This window comes from Bacidia gigantensis (assembly GCF_019456465.1).
Source record: "Bacidia gigantensis strain McMullin 20006 chromosome Unknown contig_255, whole genome shotgun sequence".
Taxonomy (NCBI): Eukaryota; Fungi; Ascomycota; class Lecanoromycetes; order Lecanorales; family Ramalinaceae; genus Bacidia; species Bacidia gigantensis.
This window is the reverse complement of record NW_025408605.1, coordinates 342,292-368,850: the sequence shown is the minus strand read 5'-3', so window position 1 is coordinate 368,850 and position 26,559 is coordinate 342,292. Positions and strand designations below refer to the sequence as shown.

Genomic DNA, 26,559 nt, shown 5'->3' with positions numbered 1-26,559 from the left:
GTTTGATATTCGGATATTCGAACAAATCTAGCCATCAGAATGTGATTGAGCCTCAATTGGACCTGACAAGTTGACATTATTGTGCCACATTTTCATCCTTAGTGTTGATACATAGTCGCTGCCTCAAATGCTATGCAGATAGACCCGGCGAGTCTCCAAAATCCCGCCATCTCTTTATTACTTCGACGTCTTGTATCTCATCATTATACAAATACGTCTGTAATAGGTTTAGGTCATGCTAGAGTGTATTCATCGAATACTTGGTCCATAGACTGTCCGCTCAACGATCCGCCGGATTTTGATTTTCATCGTATGGACTCGGGTCATCGAGTCTGAACCCATCATTCGTTATATAATAATATCCACAACCTAGCACATTCAAGATACACATCCCCTGGGTCCCCAATCTGAGAACCCGCCTCACGTTGAAAGTAGGTAGAGGTGGAAACGTTTGGCGTCTTGACAGCAGCAGGTATGTAGCTGAATAAGAAGCTGTCTGGCCTGCACAATCGGCTTTAGCACCCATAGTGTTGATCCATGTGGCGAACATGAGTATAGGAGGAAATGGTAGCTGCAGCCATTTTATTGGGCGAATGGCTTGTGGGAGGATCAGGGTTGCGAGGACGGTGGAGGGAACGGGGGATGCTACACGACGGTCAGCGAAAGTCAGGCGAATCAATCAAGTTTTATCATCGTAGCTCACCTCCCCAGAATGACAGATATTTCTTAACGTTGTTAATCTTTGGTCCTTGGTCATTTGACATCTTGACTGTGGATCCGTGGGATGCTTATCCTGAAAGATCTGCTGATACTGGAACGACGCCAGTTCTTGATATCTGTGATTTGCGACGTAGCATACACGATTTGATTGCTCATTCACGTGCTATCGATTGATTGTGACGTTACCGTCAGGGAATTGAGATAGTTCGATCATAACGGCTGGCTTGGCAGAGGGAGGGGAGACGTTATTCCGAACCCCGAACTTTAGCAAATCATGGCCAGACCGAATTGATGCAAGACTTGTCGAGTAGTGCTTTATGAATCATAGAAACCCTGCAACGCTGAACATTCTAGAATATCAATGCTCGAAATACACTGTTAGCATTTCATTGCCCCATGATTTGTTTGACCCTCGCCAAAAACCCTTTCTCTTTAGGCTGCTTATCAGCAGCGCCATCCTTCTGAGCTCGAGCAAATGTCTTTTCCTTCTCCTTCTCCTTCTCCTCCTCAAGTCTCCGCTCATAAGCCTTACTAAGCCCTAGATCCCCACACTTCTCCACTTCAGCCCTCAGCCATTCCAACATCTCCACGGTATCGGTAATGTTGCAGACCTCCAAGAACCACTTAGCAGCATCCAGCCTCCATGCTCTCATCGCTTCCAAGATTACGCCGTTCCATACCCTCGCCCCCCTTCCTACCATCGCCTCCACAATACTCAACGGCTGCCCATACCTCACTGCGAAGATCAGTGGCCCCGTTAATCCTAGCCCACTCTCGTTGGCATCTGCCCCATTTTCTAGTAGGAACTCGATCACCTCTGCAGCCTCCGTCCCTGTGCCGCCATCACGACAAGCCATCATTAACGTCGTTTCCCCACTCTCAAACTCATGATCACAAATGCTCGGGTCGTGCGCGTAAAGAATCTTGAAGATCTCAAGGTTGGGATGAGACAGCGCGGTGCCCAAAAGGGCCGTGATACAGGCGTCGGGGAAGACGGTCAGAAGGTAGCTGAGACTGTGAGGTTGTCGGGCAATGATGGCTGCTGCGAGGAGCGTGGATGTGGCAGGGGGGCCGGAGGGAGGCACAAGGACGATGGTGAACGTGGGCAACCTCGACCATGTAGGCTCGATAGGTGAAGATGGGGATTGGATACCTAGAGCGGTGAGGTGTTGTTGCAGGGCGGGGACGTCGCCGGCGCGGGCTGCGGTGAGGATGGCTTCCTGATGGGACGGGAGCGAGCCAGTGCTATTAGGGGGGTAATCCGAGGACATGGTGAGAGGGTAAAGTGGGTTGATGAGGTGAAGTAGATAGGTACAGAGATCTCAAGTGTAGCGCTGTTTATGTGTACGGGCACGAGGAGGGACGAGACGAAACATCAGCTTGCATCAACTTGCGTCAGCTTTTGATCGTGTCTGCCGAGAAGAAATCGGGTCCAGAAGTGCTCTCGCTACGACTGAACGTTGGATTCACATGGGGCTGATCGTGCCTAGGGTAGGAGCCCACTATAGAGGCAGAAAGTAGGTGCTTTGCATCCTATCGAAGATTTCCCATGCTGCGGATGTTGGCATTGAGGCGCGGAGAACAAGTCGAATCCCTACAGATGTGGTTCTGCCAGTCAATGTGTAAGCTGCATCCATGAATGCTGGTTCTGACGGTTCGGATGAAACAATAATAATGCGAAACGTTGGTATTGAGGCAAAGGTATTCGGATGTTGGCAAGGCTAGCCCAATATACTAGATCAGACGCTAAAGAGATAAGCCTCCGGGTTATTCAGAGCTTAGCTCATTTGGCAAGGCTTAGCATCATTCACCTTTACAGACCACCATCCCACCAGCACCTCAGCACTAGATCCTTCAATCAATCTTCTGCATCCTATCATGGCCATTTCCGGCCTTCCTTCAACCTCAATCTCAACGCCATCTCTTCCGCTCAAATCAATCGGCAGCATTTTCGCCCTAATCATGCATGTTCTGGTCGCTTTGCAACACATACAATATACCCTACGGCCCCCGTTCCAGCACGATTTCGTGTGCCTCGCGATTCAAACAAGGCTATGAAGTCTCAGTTTCAGTCCCTTAGTGACCCCGCGTATCTTCAAATTAGTGACGGTTGACGAGCACAAGTTTGTTTCCCCCAGTATCTAGAGATCCTGTACGCAAGGCTGCTGTCACTTCAAAGTTTGTGAAGACTGGTGCTCTTGCTTGATATACTGTTTTTCGTCTGGATACGTCTTAAAAGAGCCGTTCAATTGACCCTTGTCAAAGAATGTCGGTGATTGCTCGCCGATGCCTTTGATCCTTTCAGATGTTAATCTTCGCGTCTCATCTGAATCCATCGTATTAGCATGTGAGGCGAAGTGTTTCATTCTCTTGGGTCCTCGTGCCTCCAGAGGCTTTTGACTTCATTATGCTGCGGATCATGAATGTACAGCTCAGTCCAACAACCTTCAGCCATCTCTTGGGAGAGCAGCTGGACCGTCACAAGGTTCGACAATCGTAATGCTCCGTATGATGGAGCGTTGTCCGATGAAGTCAAACATCGCTTGAATACTATGCCACAAAGGAGAATGTGGTAGAGGAGATGTTGGATCTTGGCCCTTTCTCATTGAACAATTTTCATGTCCTCAGTGCAGTCTCGTTTTGAAAGCCAGCTTCCGTGTTGGTTTTGTTCTTGCACAGCTTTGATAGTCACAGCAGCTGTCTTTTCTATAAAAGGGCTGCTTTGCTTCTCCAGTCCTCACTCTAATGCATTCCAAACTAGAATAGCATTCAACCAAGCTACGGCTCTCTTCTCTCGACGTAGGTCTCAAGACTTGCTTCTTCGTCGTTGTTTGTATCCTGCTTTTTACTACTCCTTGACCGGTCTGGCGCAATGGCCGGTAAACTTCTAACCTTCTATCTACTGGCCTTGTGGATACTACGATCATCGTCTGTCAACCTCAAATGCCTCTTATGTTGCTGCCAGAACGGAGAAGATGACTGTGAAAGCGACCCCAACCAACAAACGGCAAATCCGGTACCTCCACCAGGCGATTTGCCCGATGTTATATGGCGACAGTGCAATGCTCGTCCACCAAATGGTCAAAAATGGGCGTGTGAGGATGACAGACTCGATTTCCCGACCGTTGACTGCCTGGTTCAAGACATCAGGACATGTGACCTTCTCAACAAGGACGGAGCACCTACAGTCTTCTACTCCTTCGGTGTCGCTACCAAGGACGCCCGACCTAATGTACGAGACAAACTTAATCCTCATGGTGTCATGTTCAATGACGGACTAATGTCGGACGCCGATTTCTGGCCGAAAGTACGTTGTCCTCACAGCGCTCAACCCTGTTGCGCCCTGTAATGAGTTTGGCGCGCTACAATAACCACCTTTCATGCGACATGCTGACTTTTGTCTTTCACAGGTTGTTGCTAAAGACAAGTTCAAGATTGCTGACCCAACGAGAATGAACGACCCGTCGAAGCGAAGCAACGGCCTTAATCGCAACGATATCTTCGTCGCACGTATGTCTGAGGCCTTAGCTAGGGCATCTACAAATGATGTCTATGTTGTGTACAAGGCAGAGGTCGCCGGAGGCGGCAAAGACGGAGACCTAGGAGGCATTTATCAGCTGCCCTTACCCATCGATCTGAACAATCCTGATATGGTGAAGAGACTCCCGAATGCCTGGAGAACATGGGAGTTCCCTACGATCCAGAAAGCTACCCAAGTACAGAAAGTCTATGGTGTCGACCAGTCCAAGAATTACCCACTGACTAACGTCGAATGGACGAGGGGTACAGGCCAGAAAGAGCTACCTGACAGCTATGCGTCGGACCTGGAATTACCACCTTTGGCAGGTGGCAACAGCGCCAAATTTCGTCGCGATGATAATGCCTGTCCGGGAGCAGCTCCAAGTCCGAATCCAACCCCGACTGATGCCCCTAAGTGCACGTATATGGGACCTGAGCCGCCAACGCAGCCAAGCGCGTACTGTACCTGCGACGGTAAGTCGACCTTGCCACTCACAAGTCTGAAAACGCAGGCCCCCGAGACCGAGAGCTGTGCCTACACCGCCCAACCCACCGGCGACGCGGCCAAGAACCCCAACAAAGCCCCCGAACCGACCACCAACTCAAAAATCTGCGAAGTCTGCACCCCATACGCAGCTAACGAAGCTGACTGTACCAAAATGCCGAACTGTACGCCCATACAAGGTGCGGCAACAGTCGAAGCTGGCAGCTCCGCTGTGAACGTCGGCACCCTCACGTCCGACGCCCTCTACACATCTGTCTCCAAAGCACTCGAGTCCATCTGTCCACCAGCCACACAAACCACAGACTTCACACACTGCTCTACCGACACCGCCTCCATCAAGGGCATAAAATACGTAGCTGACGAATCCCTGCTCGATGATGGCGAATTCGTGGTCACCGTCAAATCCTCCCAATACAATATGACTTCCCTCCGGGACGCACTGATCCAATCCGCCGCCACAACGGCCAAATTCTCCACCTCAGAAAAGAATTCGTACACAGCTCATTACACCGTCCTGGAAAAGCGCTGGTGGCACGCCCCCGCTAACCTTGCTGCTCGCGCCCTCGGCATTCGCGACCACCCTTACCCTGAATCAGAGTCAATGACTCTATACAGAGCCGTCGACTTTGCGGGCGCGCACTACTATAGCCCCTTCATCAACGTGAACAATGTCGACAAAGGCACCGACTATATCGACGTGGACTATAGTTTCAAAGCGGGCTCAGGGGCAGAGCTGATCTGTGACTTCCTGAACGCGATGATTGATGGATTGGCGGTCGTGGCACCGGAGTTCGCCGTGGGGGATATTGAGTTGGGGAGTGCGATTGACTTCTTGTGTAAGGAGGGTATTGAGGGGGATTTGAAGGAGAGGGAGGTCGGTGCGGAGGGGCAGGAGGATGGGCATTTTAAGAGACATGCGCCGCTGACGATTGAAGGGCGAGATGAGATCTAGATTGCTGAGTAGGTAGATGAGCTGTATTGTATTATTAGTGTTGGGTTATATTTCATGCGCGCTAGGCTGTAAAAGGTTGAAATTTCATGTTATTGGACGCTGTGCATGGCATGGAGCTATCAGAAATTGATAGAATGCCCGAGAGCAATGTGAATCTACGGTTACCCTCAGTCATATTCGTTTGCTAGGTCACACAATGCGCTCCATGATATCCCATCAAAGACGTGATAAGAGATCAATATATGACTAGGCGTCGAGCAAGTCCCTGCTACCAAAGGAGTGAGGTTCGAGATTACAAAACACAATGCAAGTGAAAGCCATTGACATGACACGTCACATTCATTAAAGGCAATTGAGCTCTCATATCGTCTATTTACTATGTCACAGTATTACAAATGATAATGCTAGGGTGCCAATCACCAGTCTCAGCTTCCGCAGAGAACACTCCATTACTTCTCGAGAGCATCCTGCCGATTTGAATGGCGCCGTTGTGAACACACTTGGTTTATTTTCCACCGTTGATGTGGTTCCAGTATCTGTCATAGTGATCGAGGCATTGCTCGAAGTAATTGGTAAACCCGCGGATGATAAAGCGCTCGATGAATGGTTTGCAAATTTCGACCATCGAGTGGACGCAGTAGGTGTTGGGCCTTGAAGTCCACCCATGACCAGACCACCTACAAATTGACTGGTTCCTACAATCAGCCCCGCGTCACTCATTGGTTCAGCACTTTCACCAGCGCCAGCGCTAGCACTTGCACCTGTAGTCTCAGTAGTCTTCGCAACTCTATCTGGAGCAGCCGCATACTGCACGCTACTTCCACCGATCACGATGGCTGATCTCCCCACAGATATCTCTGTACCCGAAATAGTGATAACAGGAGCCTGGGGCGAAAGAGTCATACCCGCAATAGAAATCCCTTGACGGTTCGGTAGTGGGATCATGGGATGTGAAGCGATGGTTGTTGTTGCACCAAAGGGTATGAAGGCAAAGGCTTGGGAAGCCGTAGCTGGAGTGTTGTGAGGCTGCTTGGGATAATTCAATTGCGAAGGATCGTCTTCCGAAGGACCGGTGTTTGAACCGGATGTTCCTTCATCAGGCTCTCCATTAAGAAGTGGGTCACTTTGTTGCCCTTTTGCGGTGGATGACTGAGGTTGTCCATCTCCTGCGGGCGATTTATGTTGAGAATTTACATCATTCTGCGAGACATCATTAGGAGAGTTGCTCCCCGCTTGTGGCTCCTGGAAGTCGCTTGACGATTGCTTGTTGCCTTGCGGCGATTGTTGATTTTTGTTTGTCTGATCATTTGGATTTACAGGATCCCCTAAGCCGACGGGAGGAGAATGAGTGTCCTCTCCATGGAAATTATTATCTTGCATGGTTTGGTCCTTCTGCGTTGGCTTCGCTGGTTGATTGCTACCTGATTGTGGCTCTTGGGGTTCCATTGAGGATTGACTATCATCCTTCGCTTGTTGTTGGTCTTGACTTATCTGATTTGCTGAACTTACAGAGCCTCCTGATCCAGCTGGGGAAGAGTCTTTGTTATCTCCCTGCTGGCCAATCTGGAAAGGTCGAGCATTCTGAGCTGAGTTTGTGGTGGGCTCGTTATCTGTTGTAGGTGCATCCAGGCCAGGCACTGATTGTTGACTGTTTTGCGGATTGTCTTGCTGGACCTTACTATTTGGCCCTAGCCCTACAGGGCCATTACTCTCTGCTTGAATATTTTGATGCTGCTGCTCACTCCCGTCTGTCTGTTCCTGGGTTGCCTTCTTTGGTGGAGAGGTTGGTGGACTTGATGAGCTTGCTGCAAGAGCATCGTGGATCTGAGCCATTTGTTCTGAGGAGGCATTGTCAGGGTCAATGGCCGGTGAATCTTGGGCAGCAGATCCTGATGCTTTTTGAGGTTCTTGATTATCTCCACCATGTTTTTGACTCTGTGGGTCCTTTTCTTGAGCGTTTGGCTCCTGATTTCCATAATACGACGAGCCTTGACCTGCTACATCCGCTGGGTTTGAGGAGACACCATCACCGGCGGGTTTGTCCGAATTTGGGCTTATAGGCGGCGATTGCTTGTTTGAGTCTTGCGTATACCCTGATGAAGATGGTGCTGGATCTGGTAATATGTCGTTCTTGACATCGTTGCCTGTCTGTGACCCCGCTGACGAATATTGCTGTGGATGCTCTGACGAAGCTGTATTTGCACCTTTGCTCTCTGGACCTGCATCTTTCGGTTTGTTCTGCTCAGCTGGGTCGAGTGGATCATTGGCAAGAGCTGAGGGGTCTTGATCCCCCCCACCAGACGGCTTGCTAGGTGTGCCACCATTTTGCTTGTTTGGGGCATCTGATGGTGCTTTTGCGTTGTTAGCGCCGTTGGATTTTGCACTTCCGTCTTTCCCATTGGGATCTTGCCCGCCTGCTTTTGGGTCATCTCCCGTCTTTTGTTCGAGGCTAGGTTGCTGAGTAGCTGGAGGGTTCTCAGCCTTCTTTTGAGTATCTACAGCTGCTGGTGTTGGAGTATGCTTCGCGATATTGACCGATTCTGGCACCATTACCTGTGCTTGTTCTTTCGCTTTTGTCTGCTCTGGTAAGTCCGGCGCAACCATTTTTGCGGGTGCAGGAGCCTTGTCATTCTGACCAGGATCGTTAGCTGCCATAGTAGGTGCAGGCTCGAGACTGCGAGGCGGATCAAAAGCTTGAAATAGGCCTTTGTCACATCCCGCGAACCAATCATTGAGACCTGCAAGATGCTTCGGTAACCCAATCAAAGGGCGATACGGGTCTCCTGGTGATGGAATCCATCTCTGCTTTTTCTAGAAGATCATGTAAGAGCTCAATCGTCTGAGTTTATTTACGTCATTGACTCACCGCTACACTGAGAGGTGGGCATGGCAGATCTTTAGTATTAAACGGCTTTGTTAGAAACTCGTCGACAGACGGTTCTATGGTCGACAATTCACCCGGCTTGAAACTGAGCATTGTTGAGGATATGAGTGTTTTCCCACAGTCATCTTTCGCCTGTATATTAGTAAAATACGCGTATATAGACGGGGAAGTACTGATACAGCAGTGAGTGGAGCGTTGGGACTGGGACTCTTGAATGCTCACAAAGTAAAACTTCCTGAAATCGCAATAGAGGGCCTGGAGTCATTCTGCCATCGACCAGGTGGTGAGGCCGATATTGAGCGGGCAGTTGCGGTGAGACCTGAACGTCTCACCGAAGTGACAGGATTATACGCGGGCATTCTCGTGTCATCTCCACACCACAGCGAGAACGACTTCGAGTCCGCATAGGGATCGAGTTCGTATTTCTTGGTGGAAAACCCAACACCGAGCAGCGAATCGGTCGACCATAGTCTGGCAGTCGTAGCGGTCTCATATTGTCCGTTTCTCTCACTCCAAGGGTCGTCATTAATCAGAGAGGTACAGCCCCAGTACACTGCGCCTGATTTACCTGTCGTTGCTCCGTAATCAATAGGCAAGTTATCACCAATAATGCTCAAGCAAGACGTGTCCGCTTCAGGATCCGGCCAGTAAAAGACATCTACTTTCCCTCCTTCTAGCGTACACCAGCCACAGCAGTCTTCGTCAGGGTCGTAAGCAGGGTCATACAGTGATAGCCCAGTTCTGCACGCATTGCTCCTCATCCATTTTTTAATCGGGTTGTACCGAGAAACAAGCTCTGGGGTACAGAAAGATTCATTCATAAAGCATCCTGTCTTGTCCAAGGTGAGAAAGTGTTTTGTCCCACCGATGCCGAAGAACTTGTCCTGTACAGCTCTCTCGTTGGCCCCACAGGAATTCCCAAATAGACATGACTCGGCCTCTAGCTCCTTTTGCAACGCTTCGTCAGTCCTATTATACACTATGTCGGCCTTACATGTTGTACGATTCGATGGGTAACGTTGGGGTCTGTCATTTCCCGTACATCCGGAGGTTGCAGTGTTGGCCGCCACGGCCGCTCTGATCGGTGTGTAAATGCTGATGTCGACCAGGCTAGAGGGCGGATTGTAGAATTGAGGCATGAATAAAGCCTGGGATGGCCGGAACAGGGCGCATATTCCAAGAATCCATAATGTCATGAGAGTCATTATGATCGAAGCTCAAACTATTCTGACCGCAAAACGAATGAGGGTGACATGGACAAGGCGATAAAAACGAATCGCCTGTAGAAGGCCTCCGCGTTGCCCCGGTAGAATCAGCGGAGCATACATATTCAAAAGTCATACTGGCAGGTTGGTGCTAATCAGTCTTTCGGGTCATGGGAAGGATTCAAGCCAAAGACTTCAGTGAAACGACAATTGAAGGCCGAGCTTATGTTGGAATGATAATTTGAATTGTTTTGGTGTAGCCTTATCACCTTGTGAGTATGTTCATTCAATCAATGGAGGTTGCTACGCGCCGAAGGATCGGTGCGCCACAATCCAGAAACCTTGAATGGCCGTTCGAAACGTACCAAGCCATGAAACCAAAGAGGCTCAGTAGAAGGTGCTCACCATAAGTACTGCAATGACAGTGTACACGGCACGACGGACGAGAACCGGCACACATACATCAAGGCCTTTTGTGCCTCGAATGCTTCGAAAGTCGTGACAAGGTTTGAAGAGTATGGCGGCTCGTCTCTGCTTTTCCATCAAAAAGGGGCTAAATGCCAAGACATATTACGGCAGACCACAAAATGCATTCCGCAAAACCCAAAAATATTTAATTTCTATGTTCCTTTTTCAACTGGGTTCCCATGACAGAATCGTATTTGTGTGTGTCTAGGAGGATAAAACAGTTTATTTCACATATTATGTGTATCTCGAGGTTGCAGCGCTTGAGAATATTGATTCTGTGGTTCAGTCATCTCGGTTATCAAGAAACGTCTGACAAGTTGCACCCTCAAAATATAAAAGCACTAGGATTTCTATCCTTCCTTGCTACCACATCGATGAAAGATATCTCATTGGTTTCTTGAGCTATACTCAAACTCTCTGCTGCATACTAGAAAAAATTGAGCGCCTTCATCGCGAATACGAAGGCCGTATGCGTTCTTCACAGTTCATGGCGAATCGCGAACTTGATCGAATTGTACAAGAATTTCAGAAGTTTCAGAGACCGGCTCTTCGCTTGAATGAAAAACACTTAAACCTCAATCCTACGAACCCTCTTCGACAACATTTTCGGGCCTCCAGCTCCAGCTTTCCCGGCCATCTTCAACCCAAAGTCTCTAACCAACCCCTCATAGCTTCCATCTGCAGTGCAAATAGCATACGGATCCCCCTGCATCGGGCATTCCCCTCCCATGACATCCGCACTCCACAACACAACCCCTTGTACGGCACCCGCCTGGCCCGGATCACTCAGATACTCCTCATACTGCCTCATAATATCATCCCCACTAATATCCAGCTTTCCCCTGTTCACACCCAACTCCTCTACAATCATCGGCTTGTTGGCCGCAACGGAAGCTTGATTATGTGCCTTGAACCAATCCATACCATATTGCAAACCCGGGTATGTATCATCCTGCGTATAATGATGAACGGTCCCGAAATCGATACTTGGTAGCTTGAGGATGGCGGAGTGATCCTCGCCACTGTCGCCGTCGTACTGGAAATCGCAGCAAGGGCCATCGCTAAGGTATCCATACCCACCGAATGTCACTAGATGATTAGGGTCAAGGGTCTTGATGAAAGAGGAGATTTGATCCGCCCAGTCTGTTAGTACTTGTCCTTTGTTGCAATTCGACTCTTGGCAGCGCGCTTCGTTCGCAAGTTCCCAGGCTAGGATGGCGGGGCTGGAGGCATAGCGGGTGACGACGGCGCGGATATAGGTTTTGAAGGCGTCGATTACGGTGGGGTTGGTGAAGAAACTTGTGTGAGACTCTTGGTCGCTAAGGAGATTGTGTGTGTAAGTGTCCATGCCGCCATAATCGAGCCAGTTGCTAAATTGGCTTTAGCATGGGTCGACGTTGGGGAACAACGAAGGTCACGTACTTTGTAAGCATCATAATAAACTTGATGCCTGCAGCTTCAGCTTGCTGTACAGTGTGATCCAGGACCTGAAGGCCATTGGGGCCATCGTTGATTATTGGCTTGCCGTTAGTCCATTCTTGGAACCAGTTGCCGCCGGGATCTTTTCCATGGGTGACATCTTTCTCGTTCCAGGCAGCTACTCTGTGAATTCTTAACATCTTGCTTTGTTGTAGTAGATTGAGGAGGTGGAGTACCTCAGTACTGCAATTCGTTTGCTCTTTGCTGCTTGAAGGACCTGATCTGCAAAGTCGTTGGTCTGCATGCCAACTATTGTTTGTCAGTTCTTTGTCTGCTGAGTGACGGGTGATCTTACTGTGCCAGAAATTAGCCCCGGCAAAGGAGAAAGACTTGCCATCCAAAGAGAGTTGCTGGCCGTTCCTAGTGACGAATTGTGTGGTAGCGAAAGGCAGGAACGTGGACATAAAGGCAAGATATGTAAACGAAGTGAACGTAAAAAGCATTTTTCAATACTTCGAGCGCCCAGCCCGGCGAACAGCTTTTGAATCGATCAACAATTGTCGGCCTCAAGGAAGTAATAATGGAAAAAGAGGCTTGCAGATGGAGTCAAGGTAGAGACTGTGGATTGGCCAGCACTAGCAATTGAGGAAACGAGCGATGATCAAACGAGTGTGGGGCAGCCATCCAAGACGGCTTGTGCGCAAGGGGATTATCTCCCATGATATATATCAATTTCTCCAAGTGGAAGGCACTGCTATTATGGCGTCACAGCATCCTCAATGCTCCGCAGAGGAAAAAGGCCGCCAGGCGAGCCGCTATGGCTGTCGGAGATTAATCATACACGATAGGCCCTCATTCCATTCACATGTCATATGGTATGGGGAAGCATTGACGCCGTGGTGTGGGAACGGGAATCCCCCCGAGATATGATCACGTCCTTGAAACATGCCTAGCATCTGGATTAGATGTGTTGCCGCTGGAAAAGAACATTTCCCAAGACGCTGCCCTCTTCAAAGACCAACAAAGCTGTTGAAATGCAGGCCAAATTGTGTTTTATTATCTTGTGAAAGGATTTTGTTGATGGTGCAAATATTCTGCAACGATTGCTGTCGCGGTGGACGGCATGTGCTGCTTGGACCTAGCTTCGAAGCTTTTCATCATAGATGTGCTCTTTGACCGAGGCCGTTGCATCCTGAACGGGCGTAGTATCCAACTCTGCACCGAGTCCTTGTTCGAGGATGTCGAATGATTGTTGGTATTCTGTTCGACAAAGGATGGATGTCATGTTAGTGAAAGACGCACCAGAACCTCTTTCGAGCGCTTAAACAAAACGTACCGGGCCGTGTCTCACCTTTATTTCTGCATGACCTACACAATGTTATATATTAGTGTCACCAACATGAGTGCATCTCTCAAGTATCTCCTCTTCAGGTATCGTTCCTTCTCGGGCAATCGAGTCTTTGAATGATAAACTCAAGATTTTCAATCCAATCTCGAAACCAACTACCGTCTTTAGCCAATTGACTACATCACTCACAACAAAATCAATATCGGCTGGTCTTGTACTCCTTATTGATCGTAGCTCAGATGATTTCTGCAGCCGTTCTTCTTACGGTTGTAGCTTAGACGCTGATCCTTTCTACACTTACCTTGAGAACTGGGAGGGTCTCCCTTCCATAGTAAAGCAACAAGCAAAAAGGATTGGTGCTCAGAACCAACGCACCTAAAGCCAAGTCTCTTGGCTTGTAACTCTTATTGTCAAATAGCATGAAAGCACACAGCATCTCGGCACGTTCTATGAAAGTTATCACGTTTCCACAACGTATAACAGATACATCCACTTTCAATAGAACCTTTCCTGGATGCTTTCTGTAGACTGGCAACGTAATAATTGAGGAAGCGAATTTACTTTCTTATACTTGTAGTAGAATTTCTTCGAAAGCCACGCTCGGTTCGACTGATATCAAACAAAAGTTCAAGCTAAAAAGCACATGCCTCACCTAGGGCCGCGTAGCGTCCCGAAATCGAGTACGTGAATCTCTGCTTAGTAGTGTTGCTAGAGTATCGTAACATGTGTAGTATGAGATCATGGACAACGAATCTGAAAGGTCGAATCGCGAGAAGTGGAAAATCTGATGACGACGACTGTGTGATGTTCCACCCATGGATCAAATACTTAGTTTGAGAAAATGTCTGACACAAGGATATCCTGACATTTCCAATTTGTTCATCGGTGCAGGTGCGATGGCGCCACCAGCTGTCCCTATCTGTTGGTTAGGTTGAGAGATAGATTGGTGATGAGGAAGGAAAGCCCCAAATGGATGCTCGCTGCGGGCCCCGCTTTAAAAGAATGTGACAGGGGTAATTCAAGAGCGCATGTACCATCATGGACTGCGCATGGTTTGTACCTCTTCGCCCAGCCTTACCGAAAGCCGTTGCTGAGACTTTTTATCCGTGAAGCCAGCAGAACCTCCAGTCGCATGAGCATCGGCAACAACTCATCCACCTCGTTCGGCGCCCAGTTCATATACGCGCAATATTCGTATGATGTCGATAGCATACTTGCAACGATAAGCCGATAAATTATCAAATCACCATCACCCCTCACTCAGGCCAACAGCCTTTCAAGTAATGCCTGCTGCAACCGCGTCAGGAGCAGATACAAATGGCAGTACGACGAGGAATAGAGAACACAACCAGGGCAATCAGGATAAGAAGTATACGATTGAACAGAAGACCGCGGTGATAAGAGTCCGGAAGTGCTCCGCAACCGCATTTTACGAAATCCTTGGAATTGAGAAAGGATGTTCGGACGCAGAAATAAAAAAGGCATATAGGAAACTGAGTCTCCTAACACATCCTGATAAGAATGCATATGATGGTGCAGATGAAGCTTTCAAGAGTGAGTCTAGATGAATTCGAAATGGGCAAGCGATCGTTACTCGCAATACGTCACTTACGCATTGAATAGTGGTATCAAGAGCATTCCAGATACTATCGGATTCGGAAAAGAAGGGTCGATATGACCGATTTGGAGGCGACCCAGATAGTAGGTTCGGTTCAGCATCAGCATCGTCTGCATCTCCGTTCAGCGGATTTGCCAGGTCACCAGGTGGCAGAGGACCAATGTTTGACGATGAGATCTCGCCTGAAGAGTTATTCAATAGATTCTTTGGAGGAGGGGGCATGGGTGGCCCTTTTGGTGGTGAGCAAGAATGACATATCTTGATCGCATGGGGTTTTACTGACCTGAGTAGGTGGAGGAATGTTTGATACTGGACCTCAATTCGTCTTCAACATGGGGGGTGGCCCAGGTTTCAGAGTCCACCAATTTGGGGGAGGAAGGCCACGAAGAAGACCGAGAGAAGCCAACGGCCAAAACGAAGAGCGGCCGCAAACCCTATTGGGTGCTCTATCAAATCTGCTTCCGCTACTGGTGCTCTTTGTTCTTCCACTTCTATCCTCCCTATTCTCCTCCGCATTGCCCTCCGGTCCTAATATCAGTTTTCAGCCTGGTCCTCCGAACACTCAGCATGTAACATCTCGAAATATCAAGGTAGAATACTACCTCAATCCTAGCGAAGTCGCCGATTATAGCACGCGGAAAATGAACGATCTGGACCGCAAGGCCGAAAATCAGTATTTGACAAATTTACAACATCAATGTCAAATAGAGACGCGGACACAAAATAGGATGGCGGAAGACGCGCAGGGATGGTTTTTCCCTGACGAGGTCAAGTTGAGGGCGGCCCAACGGTACGAGAAAAGGGCATGTCGACGATTGAATTCTTTGGGATACATGTAGCAAAAGATTCTAATTGGATTGCATTTTACTACGCAAGGCGCTTGGGGATACTACGGATGATAAAGTACGTTAACCACAAATGAAACGGCCGGGCATGCGTCCTGGCGACAAGCATGAAAATGCTTGAACATCATCTCATCAGGTTTTCTTTAAATTCTCCCCAACCAGCGTCAGCTAATGGGCGATGCTGTACTAAGGTACGGTCGCACAACCCAGCCCAGCGTATGATTCTCAAGCTCAAACTCGGTGTTTTGACACGAGCCCACGACTCAACGTAAATCGTTCGCATACTAGTAGTGTTGAAGAATTTTATTATCCACGCAGCAATGATCATTATCAATGCTGTTGCCGGGCCGTTAGTCAATATGAGATCTGGGTGTCCTCTTGGATGCCAGTGCAGGACCCGGAGACAGCCGTAGAGACACAGCATACAGGTCCAAGGCGTTGTGAAGATGGACTGATGTATGCTTCTCGCGCGCGGTACGGTGTGTAAGCTCGAGCTAGCTCTCACCACTTCCGGATCTTCCTGATATCGAGCGCTTTGCGATATGCCTCCTTCAAAGTCACGAGCCTTGCCTGCACTGAACGCATCTCCTTTGCCAATTACATAGGATCTGTGTGTGTAAAGTCCAGGATCAAGATCTTCCAGCATAGTCAACATTTCAGCCGTGTGCCCGCCGCTGCCTAGGACAACAAGAAGGTGCGCTGGTTCTCTGCGACGTAATGGCGTGGCCGGCGGAGACAGCAAGATGTGCAGTAGCCGTATCTAGGCATATCTTAGCAATTGAACGCTGGAATACAGTCAGTCCTATACAGACAATAGGGAGCGCTAATAGCATCGTCGACACGACAATCAAAGCAAACATTGGGCGTTGTTTGTAGTCTAGGCTCTGTCCGTCACAAAAGTCGTACTCATCGAGGCTCCAAGTGTTGACATTGTCATTGCGGAAGTGTCAACCAAGACTAACACGAGAACAATAGAAATTCGGAGGCTGGGATGGCTGTTATATCTCACACAGCACAAATCCTTCTCTGCTCGACAATTTCTTCATGTTTCGAAAAAGATTTCATCAGTCAATACGTATCTCGACGCGCCAGTATTTTAGTATCTCCGCTAAGTCCGCGTCCGTTCCTCGAGAATCTTCAATATCACTGCTTTCTCACAAGGATGCCGTCCCTGTTCGGGCGAAAACTTTCATGCTTCTATTGCCGCTGCCGGTCAGCTCAGATTTATACGCCCGGTTTACGACACTGGGAATGTAGCAAATGCAATGCTGAGAATTGGCTTGACGAGGTGTGTCTATACATCCCGAACTTCTGGCATGATGCTAATGACTGCCTCAGAATGGAGAAATTACAGACCCTCCCAGCAATATTACTTCATCCAGTCAAACTCGCTACGCCCAACCAGAGCCCACTATCAGCAACAACCCATTCCTCGACCCTGTCACTCCGACAACGGATGAGCCGCTCTTCTGTGCAACATGCGTGAAGAATCAGCACCTGTACACCGAGTCCCTTAAATCTTTCTACCCATCTCCTACCCGAGACAATTTCGATGAATTTGAGCGAGCGGAAAGAGAGTATCGCCAGGGGCTAGAGGAGCGCTACCCTCTCATCTGCGAAGCGTGTGAGCCCCGTGTACAGCGCAAGCTAAGGAGGGTCAATTATGATGCCAAAGCGGATCACATGGGAAAGATTATGCGAAGCCTTCGGGGAGCTAGACCAAAGAATGTAAATGGAGTCAAAGGATGGGCCATCTGGATAGGAGGCTGGGCTTGGACCATTAGCTGGTTGGTTGATATCCTATGGCATAGTCTCAACCTTCTCCCGACAGCTGATCCATACCTGGAATTCGGTCAATCGCACGGCAGTCTCACTGAATGTATAAAGCACACACTAGCTGCGCATGAGGTCTTGCCGGCCTGTTTGACGAAAGCAGGTCATGGACCGGCCTACAATGCCCTTTTTATGGGGCTACTAAGCGTCTGGTGGCACCCAAGGAGGATGGAGATGCTTGACAAACGGTACGGAACTGTTGTTGGTCTGCCCAACTACTACAAGCTCCAGGTCCTGGCTCTAGGTGCTAGGTTTGCAACTTGGTACTTTGCAACTCGGGCTGGCCAGATGGATTTGGACGCGCAGCGCTCGATGCATCTCTTTATGATCGTGTTCAGTCTAATTGCAATCACTATCTCTTACACCGCAGTATCGGTCGATTATACGCCGAAGGTCTCCTTCAAAGAATCACCGGAACCTCTCATCAAACGCAAGGCCAACGGCATTCAAAACGTCTCTCATGCCTCACTTCAACGTGGTCTCGACCCAATCGCCCGGCCCCAACCATTTTCAATCGACAGCCTTGCGCCATCGCAGCATCAGCCTGGAGGTACGCGCCTTCCCACTCCACCACCAGAAACAGACTACGACGACACAGCAAGTATGGATTGGACACCCTCGAACGTTGGCCTTATCCCCAAGGTCACAAATCGCTATCCAGCTCCCTTCAAATCACAGGCATCCTCTCAGCAATCCAGTCCCTTCCGAGGACATCTGCCAGCCGACGTCGTCTCACCAGCTCACCGTCTACGCAACCCTCCAAACAAACCCAGCTTCCGCGCTGCGAGCGAAGCGAAGAAATCGCAGCTCTTTCCCGCTCGATCACGTCCCACAGGCCAGCCACTTGACATGTTGTCGCTCTCCCAAACGCTGGAGAAACCAGGATTCTCTCCCAGCAACGCCTCGGATATGTCCGAAATGTCACACAAATCCGTCTTCTCGGACTTATCTCCCACCAAATTCTCACGGCCAAAATTCTTCCCAAAATCGGAGACGGATGGTCAGACTGGATTGGAAGCTATCATGGAACAAGCATTTCGCATTGACGAAACGCCGCGTGAAGTGAAGGAGACGCATGAGAGGGAGGTGGTCCTTGCGCAGAGAGAACTGAGGATGAGAAATGCAATTGTTGGACGCTCTGTAGTTGGTCTTTTGACTTTGATAATGGTCGCGGTTGGGATATTGGCGTATCAGAGCCCGCCCGAGATTGAGCTGGGAGAGATACAAGGAAAGGTGAGGAAAGCAGTGAAGTGGTTCCTGAATGTGTAGCTGGGTCATCTTTATGACTCTCGAGCACAGAGTGTAACAGGGATATCAAAGCATCTGATAGCGTGGCGTAGCATAGCATCGGGGTTGATGATTAATGGCCCTTTTACAGATATATGAGAGTGATAATTTGAGCAGCCACCAGGATAGGAAACAATTTACTATCACTTCTCTCGTTGCTTAGCCATACTTCATACGGTCTGATTCCAATCCTTTGCCTATCTCAGGTCACGACAGTATGCCATCATTTCTTCTAATTGGTCTGTGAATGCTACAGAACGAGAAAGAGAATCAGAGAACAAGGATGAAATTGAGGAAAGAGGAGAAAATGAGTTCGAATTGCAGTCGCTGGAAAAATCAGTACAAACTTTGCAGCTTCCTGCGGCAGTTTAAGAATAAGAAATTATAATAACTAAGATATGAATTAGACGAAGCCTTCATATCATAATTAAACAATCACACTCCCTGGATCCACCAATCTACTCCCCTCTCTCTGCAACTCGAAGTCTTGAAAGCATATGCAAAATTTCCCATCTAGGTCTTTTACTCCCTTCCCACCCTCCCCTTCAGTCTTCCAGTCACCCATTTCCCTACCGTCTGCCGACAAAGCATTCACAAAGCCCCCATCCCCAGCCCCGACCCGACCCCAGACCCTGATGAAACCACTTACCTCCCCACCAACTTTCCTTCTACTCAACATCAAATCCTCGCCAAAGTCTCGTTCAGCTGCGGGTTAGGCTAGCCGCCTTGCATCAAGACAAGGTTACGGCCCAGACGTGCGGATAGATCACGCACACTACCCCATGTTGGTTGTCTCAACCTGACACATGGTAGAGCGTGGTGGTTACAGGATACGACACGACGGGGGAAGTTTGGCACGTTAGGGTAGGGTGAGGTGAGGTGAGGTGAGGTGAGGTGTTGGTGGCGCGATGAATTGGGTTGTGAGGGGAGATGGGATGGGGAGAGAAAGGGCGTGGGGGAGGATCGGTGATCGGATAGGGAGGGCGAGGGCTGGTTGTTTAAGGAAACTGTCTATGCATGCTTGGCTGTGGATTGTTCGGGGAGACTGGTGGGTTGGGGTCGTATGGATGGAAGGATGTGTTGATCGCTGGTCCGGTGTAGATGAGGAGGTAGAAAGCCAGCGCATTCACCGTCGATGAGGGTCCTAGTACCAAAGACGCAGTGGTCTGACTACCCACTTACCCCAGCCGACATGATCTGGAGTTCCAGAGCACCCTATTGCAAAAAGCGAGCCGCGCTGACAGATGGCGCCATGTCAGAGGGTGGATCATCTATCGCATGGCGATTAAGGAGAATAGCTTCTGGAATTTCACTACCTAAGACTCCGGTCTCCTTGAAACGAAGGATCTCGCGCATCCGTTAGCTTGTCGTGAAGCGATCAATCACGCACTTTGATATGCGAGCACGGGTCGGAGAATACCTGATCGTCTGCCCTAACCCCAGCCCCCGCCCCGCGGTACCATCACAGTGCAAGGGTCATAGAAGTAGTGGTAGTAGTAGCCCCTCCGTGTTCTCGGTGATACACCGAACTTAGACAAGCGAAGACGATGAAGATCCGTCATCCGCGCCTTCTTTGGGAAGAGCCCACATACAGCCAGCAGACATGATACGTGCGACTGATCGACTGGCGTGATGATCCGTGATCCGATATCTATTTGAGCCGCGCCAGGAGCGGGAGAGCGTCTCATAGGTTGAGAAAGCGATGGAGGGTAGTTTATGCGTTAGTTGTCAGATCTGATGGAGGTGCGCTTAAGGGCCCTGAAGACGGGAGATCTGCTAGCGACTGGAGGATGGATGTCAGCATTTGAGGCCATGAGAAAGCGGTGAGAGCGGGATCTTCTTTGGTGGCGCTCTGGTATGAGAGTTTTGAAAGAGCGGATGGCGAGGGATAATCTTGTAAGATGTGCTAACGAGAGACGCGGGATGATGATGATCGCTATTACACGCTTGGACGAGGCTTGTGTAGGAAGAAAGAAATCGCAGTACGAAGACTCGAATGGTGAGAGTAGATAGTTTTGAGCTGCATGCTCTGCAGGTGATTATTTCGTCCGAATCATGAATACCCGAATAAATATGTACAGTTAGAAATCGCTCATTGCCCGTGGTATCTGGTGCAAATACTGATGCACATGCTGCGACCAAAGGCATCAATTCTCTTTGATGGTCTTTTCAAATATGTTCATTGCAAGCTATGCTCGCAAAATTGGCAAAGTCGTTCAGTCATCAGGAGAGAAGAATTAGAATGTTTCTTTTGGTTGTTTCGAGATATAGTGTTCTGTTGGGACTGAATATGAAGGCCTGAAAATAGTCATCTAGCCACTGTCGCTTCAGCGCCCGGCCTAAAGACAAGGCAGATTCGGTATACTCGGATGATCTAATTGAATCGATTCTCGCGCATGCTTGTACCTGACTTTTTCTTCCACCCGAGCATTTTTTTCCACGTATTATCGGGCCTGCTCTTCGGACTTGAGCCTCCAAAATCCGAAGATGGCGGTGTCTCTGGAGGAGTCATTGGCTCGTGAAATGGGCTGTTGGTGCTACCAGAGTCATCTGTGAGAGGATCGGGCTCCCCGTTCGTACTCAAAGTAGCGCTTCGTGCTCTACTGCCTTTACTTGAAGTATAGGCCGGGGTCAACCGACCGGTCGGATCTGACGAAGAAAAGGGAGAGTCTGGTATGGGCGATCCTCTCCGTTTGGACTTGCTTCGAGCAGTTCTCTTCTCTTGTGAGCTGTCTGAGCCGCCTCTTTTTCGGCGTGCCGCTTCCTGTGTTCCCGATTGTTTTATTCTTATGGCTTTGGAAGATGGTGGTGCCTCGTTGAGAAATGGTATTAGCACAGACTCTTCCATGAGGTTGTATATTATCTTGACGGCGTGCCTCAGGGCTTCGGGACTCGGGGGCAACGTGTGATAAGGAAGAGAAAGCAAGGTCTCGCGGACGTCGCTAGGTATGTTTATTTCTCGGGCGCAATCCGGCACTATGTAGGCATCCACAATTCGCTTCCACAACATCCGTAGATGTTTGCAGTCTTCTAAGTCGGGCGACAAGGCCCCTTTAGTCTTAGCGATCATTGCGTCGTACTTGTCCTTGTATCGATCTGCATCCAAAGTGAATTCGAGGTTTTCTAAGCAGTGATTTTGCGAGAGGTAGGCGGTGAAGGCGCTCAGTGTCCAGGGTGGTGGAGCTGAATTGGATAGAACATCTGGTAAGGTGGGTCTGGGGGGATGATATGGACCGTAGCCTCGAAAAGACGGTTTCGACTCGTCGAGGCTCATGCTTAGTGGAGGGGATGGTCCTACGTCCTCCATGGACATAGTGTCCTCGTCGTCGGCGTCGCAATCCGAGGACGTTGATGAGTGTGGTTGTGACCAGGGCTCTGGTGATGGTGTTCGCAAATAATTTATTGGCGGTGACTTTTGTTTCCGACGGATCATGGCTCTTTTCCAGCACCTAAAGCGCGCGGTAGTTCGATCGATGACTCCAGCTCTGCTTCTTGGAAAGCGTCGACAGCTCGGTATGTCTGGTCGAGCCAGGTTGCCTAGAAGCTTAAAGTAGGCGTAATTGTGTTCTCAGACAACTCATAGACTCTCCTATTAAGGTACTCCGGAGTGGTCGACGAGGGTGGGCAAAGAAATCTTTCAGATTCTTAGTGCAAGCGAGAGAGTGAATCAATGGTGGTCACTGGTCAGGCGGGTGGGCTGATCGAGATCGAGTGTGAATGGATCAGGCGATTGGGTGACGCTTGATCTTCAAATTCAGTAGATTAGTAGCCACTTGATCTGGTCTTTTGTCCCGCTTCTTTTCCCACTCAGCGTCTCGCAGAATCAGTGTGGTCAGTCGATAGCGGAATTATGCAGAGTAATGTTGTAGTAATGCTGTTGGCGGTGGCGGAATAGTGAGTTGCTTTGGGTACTCTGGGGGGGGTGATGACGGCAGCCAAGGTAGTGTGTAGTCTACTCGTAGGCTTAGATACGGCAATGCAACTGCCGTTGGGTTCCAGGAAAGTCAGTAAGGCGAAGACTGCAAGATGGGGAAGTGAATGACTGTCGTGGGTTTTCTTTGTTGGCTTGCTGAATAATGAAACGACAGGGTGTAGCGCTTATTGTTGTTGGTGTAATGGTGAGGAGGAAGTGGGAATGGCCTTGCAGCAATGACAACATTCAGAAGAAGCAGCAGAGCGGAGAAGCGGCGAGTGCACGATTATTATTATTATTTAGACTGGAGGCGATGGAACATTCATGGAACCTACAGAAGCAAAAGCTTCCTCTGACGCTAGAAGGCTTCTAGCGCTTCGCCGGGAATAAATGGGGCATTCAAGAAGTCAAGAGAGATTACTCCTAGCTCTCCTAATCCTGTAAGTCACCCAACTATCGCTCTCCCACGAATCACAATTTCTTAGAGCCGCTTGGTAAACGCTAGGGTCTGAGTGACTCGCTCCCAGAAGTCCCAGCAATCGATTTTTAGCACAAGCCCGCCAGCTGCTTCGCCTGTCTATCGGTCTATCCTGCATCCGGTATACTTCCAGGCTTTGACCATAAAGACCATGTACATCTGCCCCCCCGCTGCCCCGCTATCCTATGCCCAGAAGGCAGGCAAAACCGGGACGGAGGGGTGATAGTCGATGGGGAATGTGAAGTATCACATGCGTCCCTTCACCGCATCATCCGCAGAGTGGCCCATCAACTCAATATCCCCCGTCTTGCCCGCAGTCCGCATGCCTCTCAACCCCTGCGGCGGCAGAGCTTGCTGGATGGCCACATTTCCCTTTGTTCCTCTGCCAAACTCTGCTGAGACGCCCAGGGGCTCGGTGGGACACAACGCAGCAGCCTGGCAGCTTATCCGCCAATGGCAGGCAAAGTCACACATAGTGGATAGGGCGGTGCGAGCATGAGCCACTTCTGGTGACGGGATTCGTTCATCCTGCCCCCCACACTGCCGCAAACCGCACAGATGCCTAATGTAAATCCGAAATGGGAGACCTTCTTCCTACTGGCGACAAACGCTGGCGACACCACTACTGGAGTCGCGTCCGCGTCTCCCCATCGTAGCCTTTTTGTTCATGTCAAATCTGCGATCTTCTGCTCGGAAAATTTCGGTCCAATCGTGATCAGGGAGAGGCAGAATCAAGACTCCACTCCAGCCCCGAGTCATGAGACAAACGGACACCAACAGCTGCCTAACGACGGTGCTAGCCTAGGGTAGGCCGGGCCTGCGCTCTATTGGCCATCCAGTGCGAGCCAAAGTCTGCCGCTTTGCTGTTTTGCTCTTAAGTCATGCCAATCTGGTGAATTTTCGAGATGGAATCGATGTCATTTCACGTGCGAATAGCGCTGAGGTTCAGCGCTGCGTCGGCTGATCAGCAGCAGCAAACATACCTTATTTGTTGCGCATAATTCCACTTCAGCGACCAGACCGATTTTTATGCGACCCTCTCAGAGTGATCCAGTCGGACATTTTTGCCAAAGAAAACGCCGTCGCCTGTGAGTGCTCCCGCCATACTTACATCATACGCATGCAAAAGCGCAAAATCTGCAAGCCTCATTGCCCTTGGTGTCCCGAGGACGCCGACTGGTTGAGGCTTGCCTGCCATAAGCCACCGAACCCTGGAGACAGCTCTGACCAATTTCAACGCCTTCTACGGCTTCTGGAAGGTTCCCATATGCGGATGATTATGTGTATGGATCTTGTGCAAGTGCTGTGTACTCTGCAATGCGTTGAAAAACTTAATGCGCGTCTACTACCTCGGTCATGATTTGCGGGTCACCGGTGGATATTCAAGTGTTCTCGGGCCTTGATATACATAAATGTGGCTAGCGAAGATTGATGACGAAGTGTAATTCTTTTGACAAGCATACACCGAATTCCTCATGTCCTCAAAGGTACTTCTACTCGAGATTCAGACACCAAGCTCTTCAACTATATTAAACCTATCGTGGTGCGTTGCACGGCAAATCGATCCTGACTCCTGCTTTGGTCGGGATATTTGCAGTATCTAAATCCCAGCCAGCGGCTTTCATTGCAGTCATAGCATCATTCCATACGGTATTCAGCTTAGTATGCGTGTCTGCGAAAAGTCTGAAGGCTAGCTCGGGGGACGCGCTTGTCGCGATGCGTTGTGACTCATGGTCTTGAGCAATCAAAAGAGCATGCACCCAGGCCTTAATCTGATCCGGTGGAGAACACTGGCTTTTTAGAACGATGTATGCTGTCCTGTCCGCTACACTGTACGAAAGGAGATATTGCTCGCCGCGACAGGTCTCCACAATTCGAGGCAAGAGATTGTTGTCGCGTACGGCGCCTGTTGAAGTCATCGCTTGTCCCAAAGGCTTTAGTAAAGCCGTCAACGAAGCGCCAAATTGAGCCTTTCCAATCGGAGTCGACCCTTGCCACCGGAGGATACCATCCCATTCGAAGATGTTCTCCTGAGTCGATACCTCTTTTGGTGTCAGCACCTTCCCTTTCGTGATGTATTCCGAGAAGACGATGTTGGCTCTCTGACGATTGAGAGTACGCATGCTGACCGAACGGACGGCCGCATGGTTCATTCCGAGATGAACTGAAAGAAGCAAAATCAGGCATGACCAAGTTGCCAGTGGAGATGATACGACCGATACTACGAAGCTGCCTGCCTTGGTGATGTAAGCCCGGACCAGAGTCAAAGCGAGAAAGGGTAAAGACACACCAGCATTCCTAACAATGATATCACAGTCTCTTGACTAGCATCTTTCTGCAGCGCAGTCAGGACTGCTTACATCTGAGACAGATTCTCTGTCTGCGAGAGGAACTCACGGCATTCAATTCTCCCAAGTTGTCCCATCTGGCAAAGTGTGCGCTCAGGCTGGCCTTTGAGCTGCCAGCTGCGACACCGCACAGTGCTCTCAGAACGCTGGAGAAGCTTAGGAGGAGTACTCTCGGCGTCTTCGGCAGTGCAGGTGACAAGCAGTCTAAGATCATGGCGGCATCATTGAAGACGTCCGCTGCAAGACGATACATCTTACACTCCGGTTCCAACGTGGTCCCCAATTTGTGGGCAAAGAGTATTGTAGCGACGCGACCCATACTGTCCTGAATGATGGAGAGCAGCAGCGCCGCTGTCGGCGATGCTGAGGCATCCCCAACCCCTACACCTGCAACGAGAGTCACTTACGCACGCTTTCGTCTGAAGTCAGAACGACAGCAAATACCTTCAAGGACGGCTCTCGAAGCGAGGAGACCGGCAATGGAACTCGAGAATGCTTGCAGTGAATCCTATTTCACGCCCGTAAGATGGTATTTGTAGAGCCAAGACATTGTGAGGCCAACGTACATAGATTTGGTACCTGAATAGTAGTCAATGCAAGCAATCGAGAAAGCAGACAGATCGGAGCTTACCACGTATAATCCTCAGTCACACTGTGGGGAAAGCCCACGGGCAGAAAGACGGCCAATAAACGCTCCCACAGACCGCGCGTCTCCTTTGGTCTCTATCTCGACCCCTGGCATAAGCCAGGTACACGACATAGGATACTGCAGAGCATAATCACGCACGATGGTGTCCACTCTGCTCTGGCCAACCCCAGACTCCGTCCACACGTAAGTAGCTAGAAGATCTCCGGCCTCGCTGCTCTCCGCAATCTCCAGAGGGGCCATCGCTCACAGTTGAATCTGGTGGCTTTCGTGGCTTGGTTGCACAGCGCTGTAAAATCCAAGGTCAATTATTGGGTCAACAGGGTATGTTGGGCCGAGAGCGAATACGCTGATGGGGGATGGTCTAAAGCTTGCAAGTAGTGAAGCCTGATTGAGTTAGTTGTCAGGTTGTCAGGCCTTTCAAATCTCCCAAAGGAGGCCGAGGGCGGGTGAACTACTGCGATGTGTTATCGGCCGTAGGGACCCTGGGTGGGTGGAAAACCCAAAGCGATGCTTCTCAAACTCCTCACCAACCTTGAGATCTTCTAGCCGACGCCATCTGGCAAGCACG

The 26,559-nt window shown here is 49.7% G+C and overlaps 8 protein-coding genes across 8 annotated transcripts; 3 read left to right on the top strand and 5 right to left on the bottom strand.

Annotated features, from left to right (window-relative positions):
• Nucleotides 1-1,106: 1,106 nt before the first annotated feature.
• On the bottom strand, nucleotides 1,107-1,991 carry KY384_006851 (uncharacterized protein; the record flags this gene model as incomplete). The annotated part of the gene is made up of 1 exon (XM_044815344.1): nucleotides 1,107-1,991. The coding sequence occupies one exon, from the start codon at nucleotides 1,989-1,991 to the stop codon at nucleotides 1,107-1,109; it is 885 nt and encodes a 294-aa protein (XP_044667218.1).
• A 1,601-nt stretch (nucleotides 1,992-3,592) lies between these two features.
• Nucleotides 3,593-5,696, top strand: KY384_006850 (uncharacterized protein; the record flags this gene model as incomplete). The annotated part of the gene is made up of 2 exons (XM_044815343.1): nucleotides 3,593-4,027; nucleotides 4,131-5,696. The coding sequence occupies 2 exons, from the start codon at nucleotides 3,593-3,595 to the stop codon at nucleotides 5,694-5,696; spliced, it is 2,001 nt and encodes a 666-aa protein (XP_044667217.1).
• A 381-nt stretch (nucleotides 5,697-6,077) lies between these two features.
• Nucleotides 6,078-9,719, bottom strand: KY384_006849 (uncharacterized protein; the record flags this gene model as incomplete). Its single annotated transcript, XM_044815342.1, has 2 exons — nucleotides 6,078-8,507; nucleotides 8,913-9,719. 2 exons carry the CDS (start codon nucleotides 9,717-9,719, stop codon nucleotides 6,078-6,080), a joined length of 3,237 nt encoding a protein of 1,078 aa, XP_044667216.1.
• A 352-nt stretch (nucleotides 9,720-10,071) lies between these two features.
• Nucleotides 10,072-12,136, bottom strand: KY384_006848 (uncharacterized protein; the record flags this gene model as incomplete). Its single annotated transcript, XM_044815341.1, has 6 exons — nucleotides 10,072-10,198; nucleotides 10,248-10,264; nucleotides 10,843-11,623; nucleotides 11,676-11,855; nucleotides 11,909-11,981; nucleotides 12,028-12,136. 6 exons carry the CDS (start codon nucleotides 12,134-12,136, stop codon nucleotides 10,072-10,074), a joined length of 1,287 nt encoding a protein of 428 aa, XP_044667215.1.
• A 2,167-nt stretch (nucleotides 12,137-14,303) lies between these two features.
• On the top strand, nucleotides 14,304-14,891 carry KY384_006847 (uncharacterized protein; the record flags this gene model as incomplete). The annotated part of the gene is made up of 2 exons (XM_044815340.1): nucleotides 14,304-14,574; nucleotides 14,644-14,891. The coding sequence occupies 2 exons, from the start codon at nucleotides 14,304-14,306 to the stop codon at nucleotides 14,889-14,891; spliced, it is 519 nt and encodes a 172-aa protein (XP_044667214.1).
• Nucleotides 14,892-16,645: 1,754 nt separating this feature from the next.
• Nucleotides 16,646-18,585, top strand: KY384_006846 (uncharacterized protein; the record flags this gene model as incomplete). The annotated part of the gene is made up of 2 exons (XM_044815339.1): nucleotides 16,646-16,771; nucleotides 16,822-18,585. 2 exons carry the CDS (start codon nucleotides 16,646-16,648, stop codon nucleotides 18,583-18,585), a joined length of 1,890 nt encoding a protein of 629 aa, XP_044667213.1.
• A 2,392-nt stretch (nucleotides 18,586-20,977) lies between these two features.
• Nucleotides 20,978-22,036, bottom strand: KY384_006845 (uncharacterized protein; the record flags this gene model as incomplete). Its single annotated transcript, XM_044815338.1, has 1 exon — nucleotides 20,978-22,036. One exon carries the CDS (start codon nucleotides 22,034-22,036, stop codon nucleotides 20,978-20,980), a length of 1,059 nt encoding a protein of 352 aa, XP_044667212.1.
• Nucleotides 22,037-24,529: 2,493 nt separating this feature from the next.
• On the bottom strand, nucleotides 24,530-25,147 carry KY384_006844 (uncharacterized protein; the record flags this gene model as incomplete). The annotated part of the gene is made up of 1 exon (XM_044815337.1): nucleotides 24,530-25,147. One exon carries the CDS (start codon nucleotides 25,145-25,147, stop codon nucleotides 24,530-24,532), a length of 618 nt encoding a protein of 205 aa, XP_044667211.1.
• Nucleotides 25,148-26,559: the final 1,412 nt, after the last annotated feature.